Raw genomic sequence first — 15,065 nt, forward strand, 5'->3', positions numbered from 1 at the left:
GCAGTTTCCACGTGTGGCTACTAAGGACTCGATATGTGGCTAATGCAACTGGGAAAATGGATTTAAAAATTCCATTTCATTTTAACTAATTTAAATAGCTTCATGTGACTAGTGGCTACACCATATTGGACAGGGCAGCCTCAAAAGCTTACCAGACAACTATGGATGTTTTTAAAAGTTCCTAAAAAGCTGTCTCTTCAAGCTTTTAGTTTCTGCTTAATTCATAAAAAATATAACTTCAGTTAAATGTACACAGAATGGTCTTCATGATTGCCGCTGCTGCTAGCTGTGCCAGTTCAAATCAGCCAGAGTCTTTGTGAAAAAGGCCGAGGGAACAAGGCTAACTTTCTCCTCCTTCTCCACCCCCACCCCCACCCAGGTTGGGAGGTTAAAATCACAAATGTCACAACTCTCAGAGCAGTAGCACAGATCAAGTGTTAATCTAAAGGGAAGGGGTGGGTGAGGGGGAGAACACAGGCTTGTGGGGGCGACGGAGGATCTGGAATGAAGAGGAGAAAAATAAAGCCAGTGAATAGATCAATAGAAGCAACAGCTTACATTCAGATTCACAGGAGAAAGAACACACGGAGACAATCATTTCCTGGGAAAAGCTCAAGCCTAATGAGAATTTACTCTGCTCCTTTATGCGACAACCCGCCCTTTTGTGGCACGGGCTTCCTGACTGACAGGAACCCGGGGCCCCTTAATAGGATTTCCATATTATTTCCAACACCTGCCCAGAAGTTATTTGTTTACATTGAAGGAGGCAAGATTCTCAAATCAGACATCTGCTTCTAGTTCAGGCATATCTTAGGAAACCATCTAGAAAGCAGCTTTGTTACCATGGTGACATTTTTATTTTCCTCCTTTAGTTGGCTCAAAACATTAGCATTTCCAATTTTATTTTGTTGTTCAAAAGGCCAAATGTCGCTCATGAAAACAGAAGTTTAAAAAACGGTAAGTGAATAGAAATCTCAAAATTCTCCAGAATAATTAAAATGGCCATAACCAGCAATAAATAAAAAGGAGATCTTATTATATACGCCTACTGGCTTCTCTCACTGGGTGGCATCACTAACTTGTTTACCTCCCCTCCCCCAGCCCTCTTCTCAAATTTGAAGTCAGCATCTTGAAAAGTAGCAATTTAAAAAAGAAGATTCAAGAATCCTTCAGGATATGACACAATTAAATAATGAGTCCATTTCCATGAAAAAGAATTCCTCATGCTCACCCTTATCACCATATCTTAGAAAGTTCACTTACGACAAGAATACTTAAGACATTTTAACTTCCACCTCACTGCCTGCATTTCTGTAAAGGCGGAGGGAGGTGAGGGAAAGTGTAAGCTTTTCATGAACATTTAGTGGTTGCAGAGGGGATGGAATATTAAACAGTGTGAGGGAAGAAAGGTGGACCGCACGTGAGCGGATTACATGTATGTGTGTGTTGTTCTCCAGTTTCTAGTGAAGTAAAACCAGAGGCAAAACTGAACCCAGGGGTTGGGAGGAGGAGGGTACTTAACCACCAATTGCAACTATCACAAATAAGCGAATTTCTTACATTACGGTACCAGTACGCTCAGCTTAAAATGTTTTTAAAGCAGTATAATTTATCACATACAAAAATAATTGGTTTGGTTCTAAATAATGAATAATCTGATAAAGTTAAAGCAATGTGACTTATTTTATTCAATATTTAGATTCAAAGAAAAACAACTAAGTATTAAATTCTAACATTTCAAGTTTTGATTTGCCAAGTCTTAGCAGCATGACTGAGTTTTGAAATAACTGTATTATCTTCATTTAACAGCAACCTTATTCAAAAGAATCAAAAACTCTTTCAGAAAGTACTACTCAGCCCCTCAGCAAACTTCCTTTCTATTACTCTTTCGTGAAGACTGAATTCTCTTCAATGCTTTCACAAGGCAGTTGCCATGGTAGTAATCAGACATGACTCTCTAAGTCCAAAATTACAGCCCTTAGTAGTGGTGGCTCCCAAGTGGAGAGTCTTTGAACCCAGAAGATAGCTGAGCTACTTCAAACGACCATAGAACAAAATACCTAAGTTGGACAGAGGAAAGTGTTGAAGAAATAATTCAAGAAAGCAAGAAGTAAGAGTATTAAACTACCCCATGAGTGATTTTATAATTTTTCCAGAGGGGGGTTAGTGTTACTGTAAGAATACAAAAAAAGATGGTGAACAATTCTTTTGAATAATTCCACTAGAAGAATTATCTACATTTTGAGAAACAAATGTTTTTGAAATTCAAGTGCCAACTATTAACACTTAAATCTTAGGCCCCTCTAAAGTTTTAAGCCTGTTAACTATAAACGTTGTAATATTTTTTGCAAGAGATGAAATTCATCCTAATTAAGAAAATTAGAAATTAAACATCAGTATGAAAATGTCTGTCTCATAACTAAGACGGTTGGTTTATGGAGGGAAAGGATTAAACCATTTTGCCAAATCAGCTGGAGAAAGCCAACCTGCCAAACACCCCGCCCCTGTTAATTAATATTTGTTCTGCTTCAGCAATCAGTGGAGGAGGGTGCTGCAAAACAAGCCTGTCCCCCCGAGTCACATCATTAATCCATTTATGCTCACCACCTGAGGACCAGCTATGCCCTCAAGACATTTATTCATCTGTTTGACAAACAAACAATTACCACACATTTTCTAGAATTAGGACACCTGTTACATTTCATGCAGTTTACATGCCTAGAGGCAGGTATCAATTAATACTGAACAAATTACTGCATCATAGATTCATAGAACAAAACTTCTTAATTGTTCCTTGATAACTGTAAATAGTAAAATACATGGTAGAAATAAATACCTAAAAGTATTGTAAACAAATAATTAAAAAGCAATAGCAATGCTAAAACACTTAATTTCAAATTACCATCTTATTTTGGGAAATTGAAAGAGTTATAACATTAAATGCTTGAAAGGCATACTTTATCACCCTACCACCCAACCCCTCAAATGATTTCCTCAACTGCTAACCATCGTGTCTACTTGGGTAATCATATGGCCAACTTTATTGCTGAAACATAACCTATGGTATAAGATTTTTATTTTACAATTTGTTTCTAGGACAGGCCTAAATAACAAATAAGAAAATAGCTACATTCCAAATACTTGGAAGAATGCTTTGAGTTACAGCCTTGAGATCCATGGAGGTTAAGTGACTTGTCCAATGATATTCAGCTTACCTAGTGGTAGAGAGGATTGTTGAAGCACCTGTCATAGACTTCTTATAGAATGGCTCATATTCTAAATGGTTCAGTGTGCTTCCTTGTGGTGTCAAGAATACTTCATGGTGAATTACACCAGGAAAAGCCTTTTCCTTATAATGGGAGAATGGGATAGGAGAATGAAGTCTAGGTTTGCCTGCATATACTGGTGATGAACAATGAAATGGATTTTACCAATAATCAAGGGAGTAAGATATCTAGAAATGTATGCTGACCATAAAAACGTAGAGTTCTATTTCTATTCTTTAACCTTGAAACACAGGCTATGATGTATTTGAAATACAAATCCACTGTCTAGATAAGTATTGCTCAAGATAGGCTTTTTAAAACATATTTTAAAATATGATTTTAAAAATATATTAAGTACTTCTATTTCCTTATTAGGTGGTATCCCTGATTCCCCATGACCTACCTAAGTAAAGTTCTCTTCCCCTAAAGTTTTAGCTTCTTGAGGGAAAGAATCTTAATCTGCTTTGTGGAATTGTATAAGAGGACAAATCGAAGATTAGTATGAGAAAGAAATTATGAGTTAGGGAGCGGCAAAAAACAAAAAATTTTTTAATGAGAAAGACTTAAAGAGACCTAACAGAGATCACAACAAAATAAAATGAATCCTATTCGAATTCCATTTCAAGTAAACCAATTATTTGAAATAATCAAAGAAGTTGGATTATAAGCTGGGTATTAGAAGATATCAAAGAATTATTTTACTAAGTGATTAAAGGCATTATGGTTATCTTTAAAAAAAGGGCCCACTATTCAGAAAATGTGTTCATTTTGCATATTGAAGTACACAGGAGCAAAATGAGCACACAAATACTTCAGCAAAGAAACATAACAGAAATATAGCTACATATTGATAGCTCTTGTACCTAGTTGCTGGGTATATGGGGGAGTTATTTGTACTTTGTGGTATGTTTCAGATTTTTAATAACTTAGAATGAAACTGGGTCACCCAAAGGGCTTTCCTTTGAGGACAGCGCTGGCTATGTGACCTTTGACAGGCCTTCACACTTCTAAACCTTTCCTCATGTATGAAATAACGGTAAGCATAACACCTACCTTCACTGGCAAAATCTAACCTACGAGCTATACATTCAGTGGGGGCTGCTCAGAGGAGATCAGCAGGATTGAGTGGACACTGTGGACCCACTTCATTTTTCCCTAGGTTACAGTGGATATGCTGAAGTGCTGCAGCCCTCAATTAGACAACTTCTCTTCTCAGATTATTGATTACGGAGGTGAAAATAGAAGATACCAAAAGTCCATGACTGTTTTGTTTGCTTAAACACTCTTTAGTGTTTTGTGGATTTCCTGATTCCCCTCTTTTTAGTCTAGCTTTCTGTTATTTTATGCCTTTGCCTTTTTACAATACGTACTTCTAAAGTCTGGGGTAATACAAATTTATCCCACCAAGTTATCTCACAAACAGTAACACTCCTACTTAAAGGGGTGTATGAAGTAATCATTCTGTTAATTCAGGCTAAAAACCCACATTTACCGGTAACACCCAATTAATGAGGCAAAAGTGCTTTCTTGGCCTGAATCATGCCCTTCAATTTCAACATAAAAACAACCTTATTCTAATTTTCCGCTAATAAACCTTTATTGTCAACAGAACAACTGGGGGATAGAAAAAAGCAATGTATGATGTTTTAGTCATCTATGCCCCAAAATATAGATGCAGCAGAATAAAAAGGCATTGCCTTAAACACAAATAATGAGTGAATCATTACAAAAACTTTTAAACAAAATCAAGGAATTTGCACAGGAAAAAAACAGTGTATATACCCACAGAAAAGCACTTAGCTAAAAAATAATTATACGTAAATTAAAAAAAATAAAGTGCACCATCCATACTCATTATGCCAACAAAAATTACAAAAACTATAAAGTTCCATATTGGCGGATTGTGTGGAAACATATTCAAACACTGCATTTGGCATTTTAAATTAGTACAGAGTTTTAGGAGATCAATTTGGCACTGCACAAGTCACTAAAAATGATCATACTCTTTGATGATGCATCCAGCACTTTGGGCTTGAAGACATTCCAATGAAATAACAAAAATAAAAACAACACCACTCAGAAGGAAAAAAAATGTTCATACTGGGTAAGCATAGGCACACAGGAAAAAAGTACTTCTGCTATATTTCACAGATAAAAAAGGCAAATCCTTCATAGATGTGACTTGAGAAGGTTATTGCACTCAGGATAAAACACAGGAGAAGCAGGCAGATACATAAAAAGGACTTACAAAGTAATACAGAATGCACAATAATAGCAACTTGCTTGAGGCCATGCAGCTAATCAGCATTTGGTGATAGTGAATTTTGCTACTTATATTTAAGCTGGTCTTGATTTTGGTGCCTACTTTTTGCTACCTGATATTGGAATTATGTAAACATTTGGGAACGGAGTGGGAAATAAGACAATTTCTGAACCTCAGATTCTTACCAAGTTTTAGGCAATTTGGGCCTTCACAGCTCTGAATCACTACCCTCATTTCAGTCACTCAGAAAAAAACTGGAGAGTGCTATGGGGAACCTAATGACCCAGGGCAGCTGACTCCTCTTAATGAACTGGAACCTCCATCAAGTGGGAAGCTCCTGGCAGCACGCGGGAACATCCCCTCTGACACCATTTTAGAGCCCATCACTTTTACCCCTCAGCCCTAAATGAGAGGGGGTGGGCAATGGAAGATTCCATCACCTCAGAAAACATTTCCTTAGTGTCACTTATGCCTTTTCTAGGGATGAGAGAAATGGTTCTCGATACTCCATAAGATGGTGAGAACACTCCCACTTAACCTACTTTGGATTCCTTTTGGAGAGAGAAATTTGGGCTTTCTGCCCTACCATTAAGGGTAAGAGTGGATCACAGTCTGTGTTTCTTGCCATTTTCAGGCCTCAAATGTGGGACTTACTGTTGGGCACATGGAGTCACCAGACAGCCAAGTGACAAGCAAGGAAGGCTGCAGGTGCCATGGTTCTTGACTTCAACAGCCTTACAACACACACTGCTCTAGTTTCTCATCACCAAGGAAATTGATTCTTGGGTTCCTACAGTGCTTTCTCCTTTAGATCCATATTTACATTCTCCACCTTTGTTGAAAAACTTCAGATACAGGTCTGCAAATAACAGGCTTAGGAATGAACTTGGCTACAGGAGCTACAGAAAAGAGATCAATAAAGCCAACCGCATGCAATTTGGTGGCCACAGAACTTCCCAGAAGAGAAAGACAAAGGAGAAAAAAGGCCCAATATGTTAACAAGTGAATTTCTTTCATTTTACTTGGCATCTAAAGGTAAAGTACCTTAATTACTTAAATCTTTACAGTAAGTTTAAATTTATAGTTTATAAGCTATTCTGAAATCTGCCCTGTTTAACAATCTGTAACGTCAAGAAAACATTTTAAAGTGTCTCTCACAATTAAACCCATCTACAACCTTGTATAAATCAAAATTTTGCTACCATATCAAAATGTTCCACTGGGGCTGTCTAAGATTGCCCACATCCTCATTACATGCAACACTAATTACTACCAGCAGATTCAGAATTTTCTGCACATTAGAGGCTTTTAGAGGAGCTATAAAAAATTTCAGGCACCATTAATTTAAATTTGTATTGAAATTTCCTTTTGACAGATGGCCAAAAATTACTTATTATTTAGAGTACCAGAGCTGCCTGTTTGCACATTAGAAGAGGAAAGGGAAAAATTAAAAGCAAGAAGGAAATTTATGTCACGTTCATTACCTGTTAAATGTTAAGGAGCATTATCTTGCATAAATAAATTATTTCATACGAGCTCGGCTCCAGCTGCAGGCAACTGGCACGCTCTGGCTGATAAAAACCATCTAGAGTCACACAGCAGACAATCATAAAAAGCCCCCTCTTAACCAGGAACCACTTATGGGAGGACGATCGATGGAACAAGCAACTAAAACTGCTTCTCTGAGCATCACAGAACACATTCAGAAAAATAAGCAAACTATCTCACCTTGTAGAACTATAGTACAGCCCCAGACCTGACGTAATACAACTTCAAATTTGAGAATGGTATCCAACCAAAACATCTATTTATAGATGCCATCCCATAATAAATCAAGGCAAAATCATCAGCCTTTCTTGTTCTTCCCTGGCTTCTAGCTATACAGATACTCATTTCCAGGCTCACCCTGAATGATTATAGATGATTTCAAAACACATCCTTACTCTTGCATGAGGGAATAAGAAAATGTAATTGACACAAAAGTGTGCACCGAAGTATAAATATTTTCACAGTCTTCTGGGAGTGGAGGCTTTTGTTTAGTTCACTGGACTGCCTAAAGGTATATATTTATAATAAGAAGGCAGGGAATGTTTATATTATGACCTCAGAATAACTAGACAGGCTTTCAAAGGCTGGTATCAGTTAATCCTAGTCACTGCATTTACTTACTACTTCCTAAGTACACATGTGTGAAACACTTAATATACTTTGATTAAGAATGCTTTTTTAATCTAGGTACTGATATGTATATGATACAACAAAATACACAACTGCAAATGCATAATTAAATAATTCAATGTGTTCAGTTCTAATTGTAAATGTTGACATTTACATGGAGTGCAGATGCCCTTTCAAATTACAAAGATTCTTGAAGGGTAAAACAGATAGGCTCAAGTTTTATTTTCCATTACTTAAGGGCACTGAAAAAAAAAATTCCTTTTCACTGTAAAATGACAAGGAGTAAAAAGGCATTCAGTGCTAGCACAGTGGTTTTGGGAGAAAATTTTAGCATTCATATACATAGCTCCATTAAAAACTGCAAGATATAACTACCTATACTCCAAAACATTCAACTGATGTAAAAGATAAAGAAACAGACAGCATTTGTACCTCAGCCCATGGTTGAGAACTGTCCTTTCCTTCTAACCAATAAGTAACACAATGGCATATGTAATACAATTATGCATAATACAATGGTGTATGTACGTATGTATGTGTGTGTTTATTTTTTGAGACAGAGTCTCACTCTGTCACCAGGATGGAGTGCAGTGGCGCTATCTCGGCTCACTGCAACCTCCGCCTCCCGGATTCAAGCTATTCTCCTGCCTCAGACTCTCGAGTAGCTGGGACTACAGACACAAGCCACCACGCCCAGCTAATTTTTGTATTTTTACTAGAGACGGGGTTTCACCATGTTGGCCAGGATGGTCTCTATCTCTTGATCTTGCGATCCACCCACCTCGGCCTCCCAAAGTGCTAGGATCACAGGCGTGAGCCACCGCGCCCAGCCTACAATGGTGTATTTATATTGTGTCTGATTCGTAAGTGATCACATCAATTTTCATGCTTTACTCATTTCCTGCCATGGCAGTCTATTTTTCTTGTTTGCTTACTAAATAAATTCAGGTATCCTTCGCACATCCCATTGTGGAGGTATAGAAGCATATCCAAACCATTAGACCCTAAATACTTATCCTCTTTCCCTACAACTTGTCTATAAAGAGATACAAAAGGCAGATAAGACAGATGCAAAACCTAAAGAGAATTAACTTGTTATACCAGATACCAAAATGTTAATTTGAAAGAAAAGTTGGTGAAAAAAAGTCACTTAAATTTGAAAGAGAAAATTATTTCCAGTGGTTAAGAAAAAAAAAAAAAAATGCACCATTCACTTAAACAAATGTTTTGATAAATTTTGTAAGTTGGAACTGTTTCCTCAAATATGAAACTAATATGTATTTCCTTACAAACCAATTTATTTAATTCATTTCATTATTATCTTACAGCCAAAGCCTAAGTGAAGAAAAGCAGTTTTGTTTTTTTTTTTTTTCCACACGGCAAATAATAAAATGAGCAATGCAAGCCAGATCTTGCAATTCAACCCGGGTCAACACATGTGATTCTGATAGAGAAATGGGACCTTAAAAACAAATAACAAACAAACAAAAAAAACCACACATCTGAAAGTAATTTAAAAAATGCAGTTAACCACTACTAACCAATGAAATCATTCTCTACATCTCAAAGAATTCTTTACTAGATTCATTCAAATCATTTACAGCTCTTTTATAAGCCATTCCTCAGTCTGTAAATTTTGAGTCTTACCTTGATGGAGTCTCTGTCTATATGTAAAACAGCAGCAACACAAGAAGATAAAGTGGTGGGAAGAAGAAAAGAAAAGTACTAGTTAGTTTACATAAAATCATACTAATTTATTGAACTTGATCTCTGCTAAATAATACATTACACAGAGGTCAACTGTGCTGTAAAGTTAATTATTAATACTGCACAACCAAATTCATAAAGTACTAATCTACCTTTGATACAATTTCAGAAGAACCAAAGCTGGACATTCTTATTATCTGTGCTCCTTACAGACTTTTTCAAAGTTTACAATCTTGCATCAACTCTGTACCACAGCATTAAGATAACTGGGTGACAAATCACAGTGTTTCTAATATCAGAGATGGACAGTTACGCATATGAGATAAAAATCACTGACCTAATATTTTAATTCATAGTAAGGATGCTGAAACGGGGATATGAGCTTTTAATTATGAACCACACCCTTCGAGCCAATGAACCACCCGTGTGCTAAGTAAATTCCCAGAAAGGAATGCTGGGAGGGACTTTTTCATCTGCATTTCTGTCATTAATAAAAATTACCAGTAAGCACCACAGAAAAACAACAGTCACATCACAATGTTTCTGCACCATCATCTACCTTAGTGGAGGAAGGAAATCAACCTAGAAGGAGCACAACTGGCCTTTAAATCAATTAATTGCATAAACAATTATGTTGGTCTTATAGGAAGAAATTAGTTAATTTCATGCTTCTAAACAGACTGGGTGAGACAGACAGTTAAACCAACAGATTTCATTAATTTGGTCTGTACCTTCTTAATTACTAAGACTACTGAAATTATTTTCTTACCTGTGAGATTTTTACTGCTCTATATAGGCTCATTTGTTTATAAATAATAATTGATTTGGTCAAATATCAAGTGAGCATTTATCAGCAAGACATTCCCCAAAATAAATTCAGTCAAAACTAACTATTAATGCAACACGCTACTTCAAACAGAGCATCATGGGATTTCATTACTGATTTAGACCTGGGGAACATAGGAGGCAGCAAGAAATCAAAGGCAATAGCCAGAAACAGGCCCCTCTGCCTCTGGGGAGTACGTTAGCTCTTGCCAACCACTAGAATATCGTTTGGCAACTGACTACTTGCAGTAATTAATTTACCTTCCAGTAGAAATCCATTGTTTAGTCACCGGTAAAACTAAATTCAGAGAGCATAAACAACAGCATCCAGAACCTACCCTCAGCAGCAGGCAGATAGGTTATCTCAGATTGGCATCCCAAGACAGTCACTCACCTCTTTGGTGATCATTGTCATGGTGCTTCTTCTCATCTTTAATTGGAAGATGGGACTGACCTCCTAGAGCACTGGAGAGGGCCAGAAGCCCGGCACTGCTACCGATGGGTGGAATGGCAGGGGGCTGGAGCCCTGAAGGGTGTGGAGTCAGAGGTACGGGTAGACCATGTCCATGTGATAAATGCTGGGCCTGGAGTTGTTGCTGCTGTGAAAAATTAAACACAGATATTGAATTTGCCCCCTATATCCAACCCCTGCCCCAACAGAAACAGAAAGGAGGCACAACTAGGCAGTAAAAAAGCCAACACCTATGCAAGACTTATCATTAACATATCTATTTTTAAACGGGGGAAGGAGCAAAGGAGCTGTATAGTCAATAAATGCTACCTTTCTTATACTTGGAGGTTTTGCACATGCAAAATAAGTAATTTTTAAGTGGTGAAACTATGTAAGTAACTTTCAACAGTTGATATTCAAACATATTTAACAAACCTCATAAAGGCTTTTTTAATCTCAAAAAAATAAAATAAGGCCTCACTATCATACATTTCTAATCAAAACATATACGTGAGTAACTGTTAAAGCAGTTATGTTGAATAAAAAAAGCTGAAAATTGAGAAAATTAGTGTTAAACAGTTCTCCCAGAACCACTGCACAGCATGCAGGGAGAGTTAATTTGAAAGAGAAAACCTGAATTAACAACCCAGAAAAGGAAACTGGTTGCAGCCACCGTTTTAAGCCCTTTAAGTGTCCTCAGCGGTACTTGAGCAAATTACTAAAGAAAATCTAATGTAGCAAGGCTTGGGTCCTCCTGTAGGCTTGCTCAATAATGCTGAAATAATTGGGCACTCTGTGCACGTTTAGTGATGCTCGAATGAAAAGCTAGAGGCCTGCCCTTGTACTCTTCTCTAGCGGCCGACTCTGTGTTGTGACAGGTTTATTTGAGTGGGACTGTGATGCATGCACCAGTAACTGCGCTGACAAGAGTTTAAAGTCATTTTTACCAGCACACTGGCAACACATAGAGAAAGCCCTCAAGAGGCTGGAATGGGCGTGCTTGACCTCAGCCGAGGCTACATCAAACTCTGCTACAGGAACTGCGGTGGGCAAGCCTTGTTGCCTCTTCTGAGTGAGAAGTAGAGGAGAGGAGGAGTTGGTGGTGAAGGAAGGACATTAAATGCATTCCTCAGTAGGAATCCCTTCAACTCAAACCCTGCTTAACAATATTGTATGACAACAAGTACTGAGTAATTCTCAGGTGAAATTTTGTAGTGACTGAATTTTAGTTATTGCCTTTAAAGAAATTACATTCCAGGCCTAACCTATGATAGCCAAACAGTCCCTTCTGTAATTTTCTTTCCAAGCAAAATTTCACAAAATATCTAGAGATAGGGACAGCGAGAGAGAGAGAGAGAGAGAGAGAGAGAGAGAGAGAGAGAGAGAGATCACTCCACCAAGAAAAATCTTGAAATGCTTTTATTAATACCTCAGAGAAAAAAAGTGGACCTTTTTTTCTCCTCTCCAAATTAGGTTTATTTTCTTCCACTCCTGCATGTCTTCCTATGTTTGACCACAAAAGTCCATGTACAGTATTAACTAGCTCTTTTCTCTTACTGACCTGCACCTATGTTCTGGCTACATGCACTTAAAATATAGTCAATAGAATAAAGTATGAACACTTTGAAAAGTAAGTTTACAAGCAGAAAATGGAAAATGGGAGCCACATCTAGATACTCCACCAACCAAGCCCCACCCATGCTCCAAGTCCTGCCGAAGCTTTTCTTAACTGGTTAGTTTTGAGATAAGGTGATTCTCTTCATTTAAGCGGCCAAAATCATGTTCATAATTCTTTACATACTGTTATTCAGTGGGGATCAAGAAGTATGCGCACACAATTATATTTCCTAACTGTGCAGAAAATAATGTCTATGAGGAAAATAAAATAGGCACTTGAAGTAAATATATGGCAAATTTGTTTCAAAATATTGTTCAACTGAAATTGCTCCAATTCTTTCTCGTCTGAATTCCCCTAATACACCATGTGTATGGTTTGGACACACAGTCACTTTCTACCTTAGATCAGAGGTCAATGGGCAGGCATTTATTAAGATCCTGCACGCTCGTCTTTCTTACCTCTCTTCTTAGACTCTAAGCACTATGAGTCTACATCTCACAAATCCTAGCTAACTGCAGACCCTGAAATATTCACACATTATCTTGATAGTATTAAAAACACATCTATTACATTAGACAAAAAAAAAAAAAAAAAAAAAGCCTGGCGCAGTGGTTCACGCCTGTAATCCCAACACTTTAGGAACTGAGGCAGTCAGATCACTTGAGCCCAGGAGTTTGAGACCAGCCTAGGCAACGCGGCAAAATCCTGTGTCTACTAAAAATATAAAAATTAGCAAGGTATGGTGGCACACACCTATAATCCCAGCTACTCAGGAGGCTGAGGTAGGAAGATCACCTGAGCCAGTGAGGTGCAGTGAGCCATGATAGTGAGCCATGATTGCACTACTGCATCCCAGTCTGTATGACAGAGTGAAACCCTGTCAGAAAAAAAAAAAAAGAAAAAAAAAAAACCCTCAGCCAAAACCCAATACCTTTAAAGATTCAGGTGCGTCACTTTTATTCTTTTTCTCCTACAGGATAAAAAATAAGCACCAACTCATCGTTCCATTGGACCAGAACTTTTCAAAGGCAGAAATCTTAGTTATACATGACATTCTCTACCTGTGTTTTTTTCCCTAAATTCATATCCTTCTGCACCTTTTAGAACAACCTCCACATTACTTATCTAAGTTGTACTCACCTACCTCTGCTCAGCTTATGTTTCACCTGTTCCCTACAGCCTTCTCCAAGCAATCTAAGTTTCCAATATCTTATAGGGCTCCCTGTATTATTCACTGGCATATATCGCCTCGTAAAGGTATTGTTATTCATCTGTTTACAAATAAGAAGATCCTGACTTGCCAGAGACTGTGAGACTTTGGAGAGAAGAGACCAGTCCCAGGCCTCTTAGTACCCCGGCACCTAGCTCAGTTCCCTAAACGTAGCGAGAACTCAATACAAAACTCTGATACTACTGAAAATAAAATACTTCTTTGATAGTTACTCTCTGGTTCCAAAAGCAACAGATCCCTTTTATCTAAAAACAAAAGTTCCAATTTCTTAGCAATCAAGACCTTTTGTAAACTACTATCGGCCTGACTCCACTCTACTGTGTAACACCATCCAGGGAACTCTCTGCCCGTAACACCAGCCTATTTAGTGAGACATCTAAACTAGGGCTTAGTTTTACTACTAATCAACACACGCCCACAGAGTACTCTCTCATCTGTCTCTACATGTATAAATTCTACTCATCCTTCTAAGCTAAACTCCTGCCTACTTTCTCAGTGAAGATATCCCTCATCACCCTGGCTCAAAGTAATCTCCACCACTGTCTCTCAGTTCTGACACCACTTACGCTCAATACCATTATGATACTTAACCACCCAAGACAAAAAAAGACTTTTTAAATACATATAGATGTGCTACGTGTGTGTGTGTGCACAAGTGTGTGTATGCCACACCTTTTAATTAGAGCTATTTAAAAAATACTCCCACAGGGCCTAGATATCTCTCGCACTTAGTAGGTATGCAGACAGATTACCAACTAACATCAGCACTGACTTGATAAACTGATGAATTTTCACTGTATTTTCTTCCATATGTTTCAATCTTTTGAATTTAAAATTAAACTAGAAGAAATAAAAAAGCTGCTTGTACTATAAGCCTTCATTTGGATACTTTAAGCAGCGATAATCTAAAAATGAGTAAAATTGATATTTTTAGTGATCAAACATACAGAACTTGGTGCCCTCATAGGAAAAGTGCATTTATTTTTATTGTTGGTCTTTTAATTTTTAAATTCTTAATTATGAATTATAAATGGGCTTAAATATAACTACCACTAAACTTCCCCTGAACTAATTAATGAACTCAAACTATGGTCATATTTCTACATATATTCAAAGCTTTTAATGACTTAAGCTTCTACTACATACAGAGTTCCCATATATTCTTTACCTACTTTTCACTAATGTTAACATTTTATATAACCACAGAATTTATCAAAACTAAGAAATTAACATCAGCTCATTGCTATTAGCCAAACTAGAGACTTTATGCAGATTTCCATAGTTGTTCCACTAATGTCGTTTTTCTGTCCCAGAATCCAAACCAGCATACAACACTGCATTTAGAGAGTCTTTTCCATTTGTTACTATACCAAAATTATAAAGTCCTTTCAAAGATTTTATGAATGGTAACAACCAAACTACAGGCATACTGTTTAACAGTATATGCCCTGATCTTAAGGAAGAATAAATGAGAGGCAGCTACCATAAATTCATGTTTATCAGTCACCGTTTTATATATATACAAA

General features: G+C 37.3%; 1 protein-coding gene across 22 annotated transcripts in view; it reads right to left on the reverse strand.

Moving 5' to 3' along the window:
- Positions 1 to 15,065, reverse strand: part of LOC101026511 (transducin-like enhancer protein 4) — a 157,026-nt gene that overhangs the window by 66,783 nt on the left and 75,178 nt on the right. For 13 of the 22 annotated variants that reach the window (XM_031654119.1, XM_031654120.1, XM_031654110.1 and 10 more), the window contains 2 exons: positions 10,634 to 10,838; positions 9,355 to 9,371 (listed from right to left, as the gene is read on the reverse strand). In XM_031654119.1, coding sequence (XP_031509979.1) covers positions 9,355 to 9,371; positions 10,634 to 10,838 — 222 coding nt within the window. The remainder of the gene's footprint in view (positions 1 to 9,354; positions 9,372 to 10,633; positions 10,839 to 15,065) is intronic. The other 9 variants (XM_031654121.1, XM_031654111.1, XM_031654124.1 and 6 more) reach the window with 1 other exon arrangement.

The sequence above is a fragment of the Papio anubis genome, chromosome 13 (assembly GCF_008728515.1).
Source record: "Papio anubis isolate 15944 chromosome 13, Panubis1.0, whole genome shotgun sequence".
NCBI classification, from domain to species: Eukaryota; Metazoa; Chordata; class Mammalia; order Primates; family Cercopithecidae; genus Papio; species Papio anubis.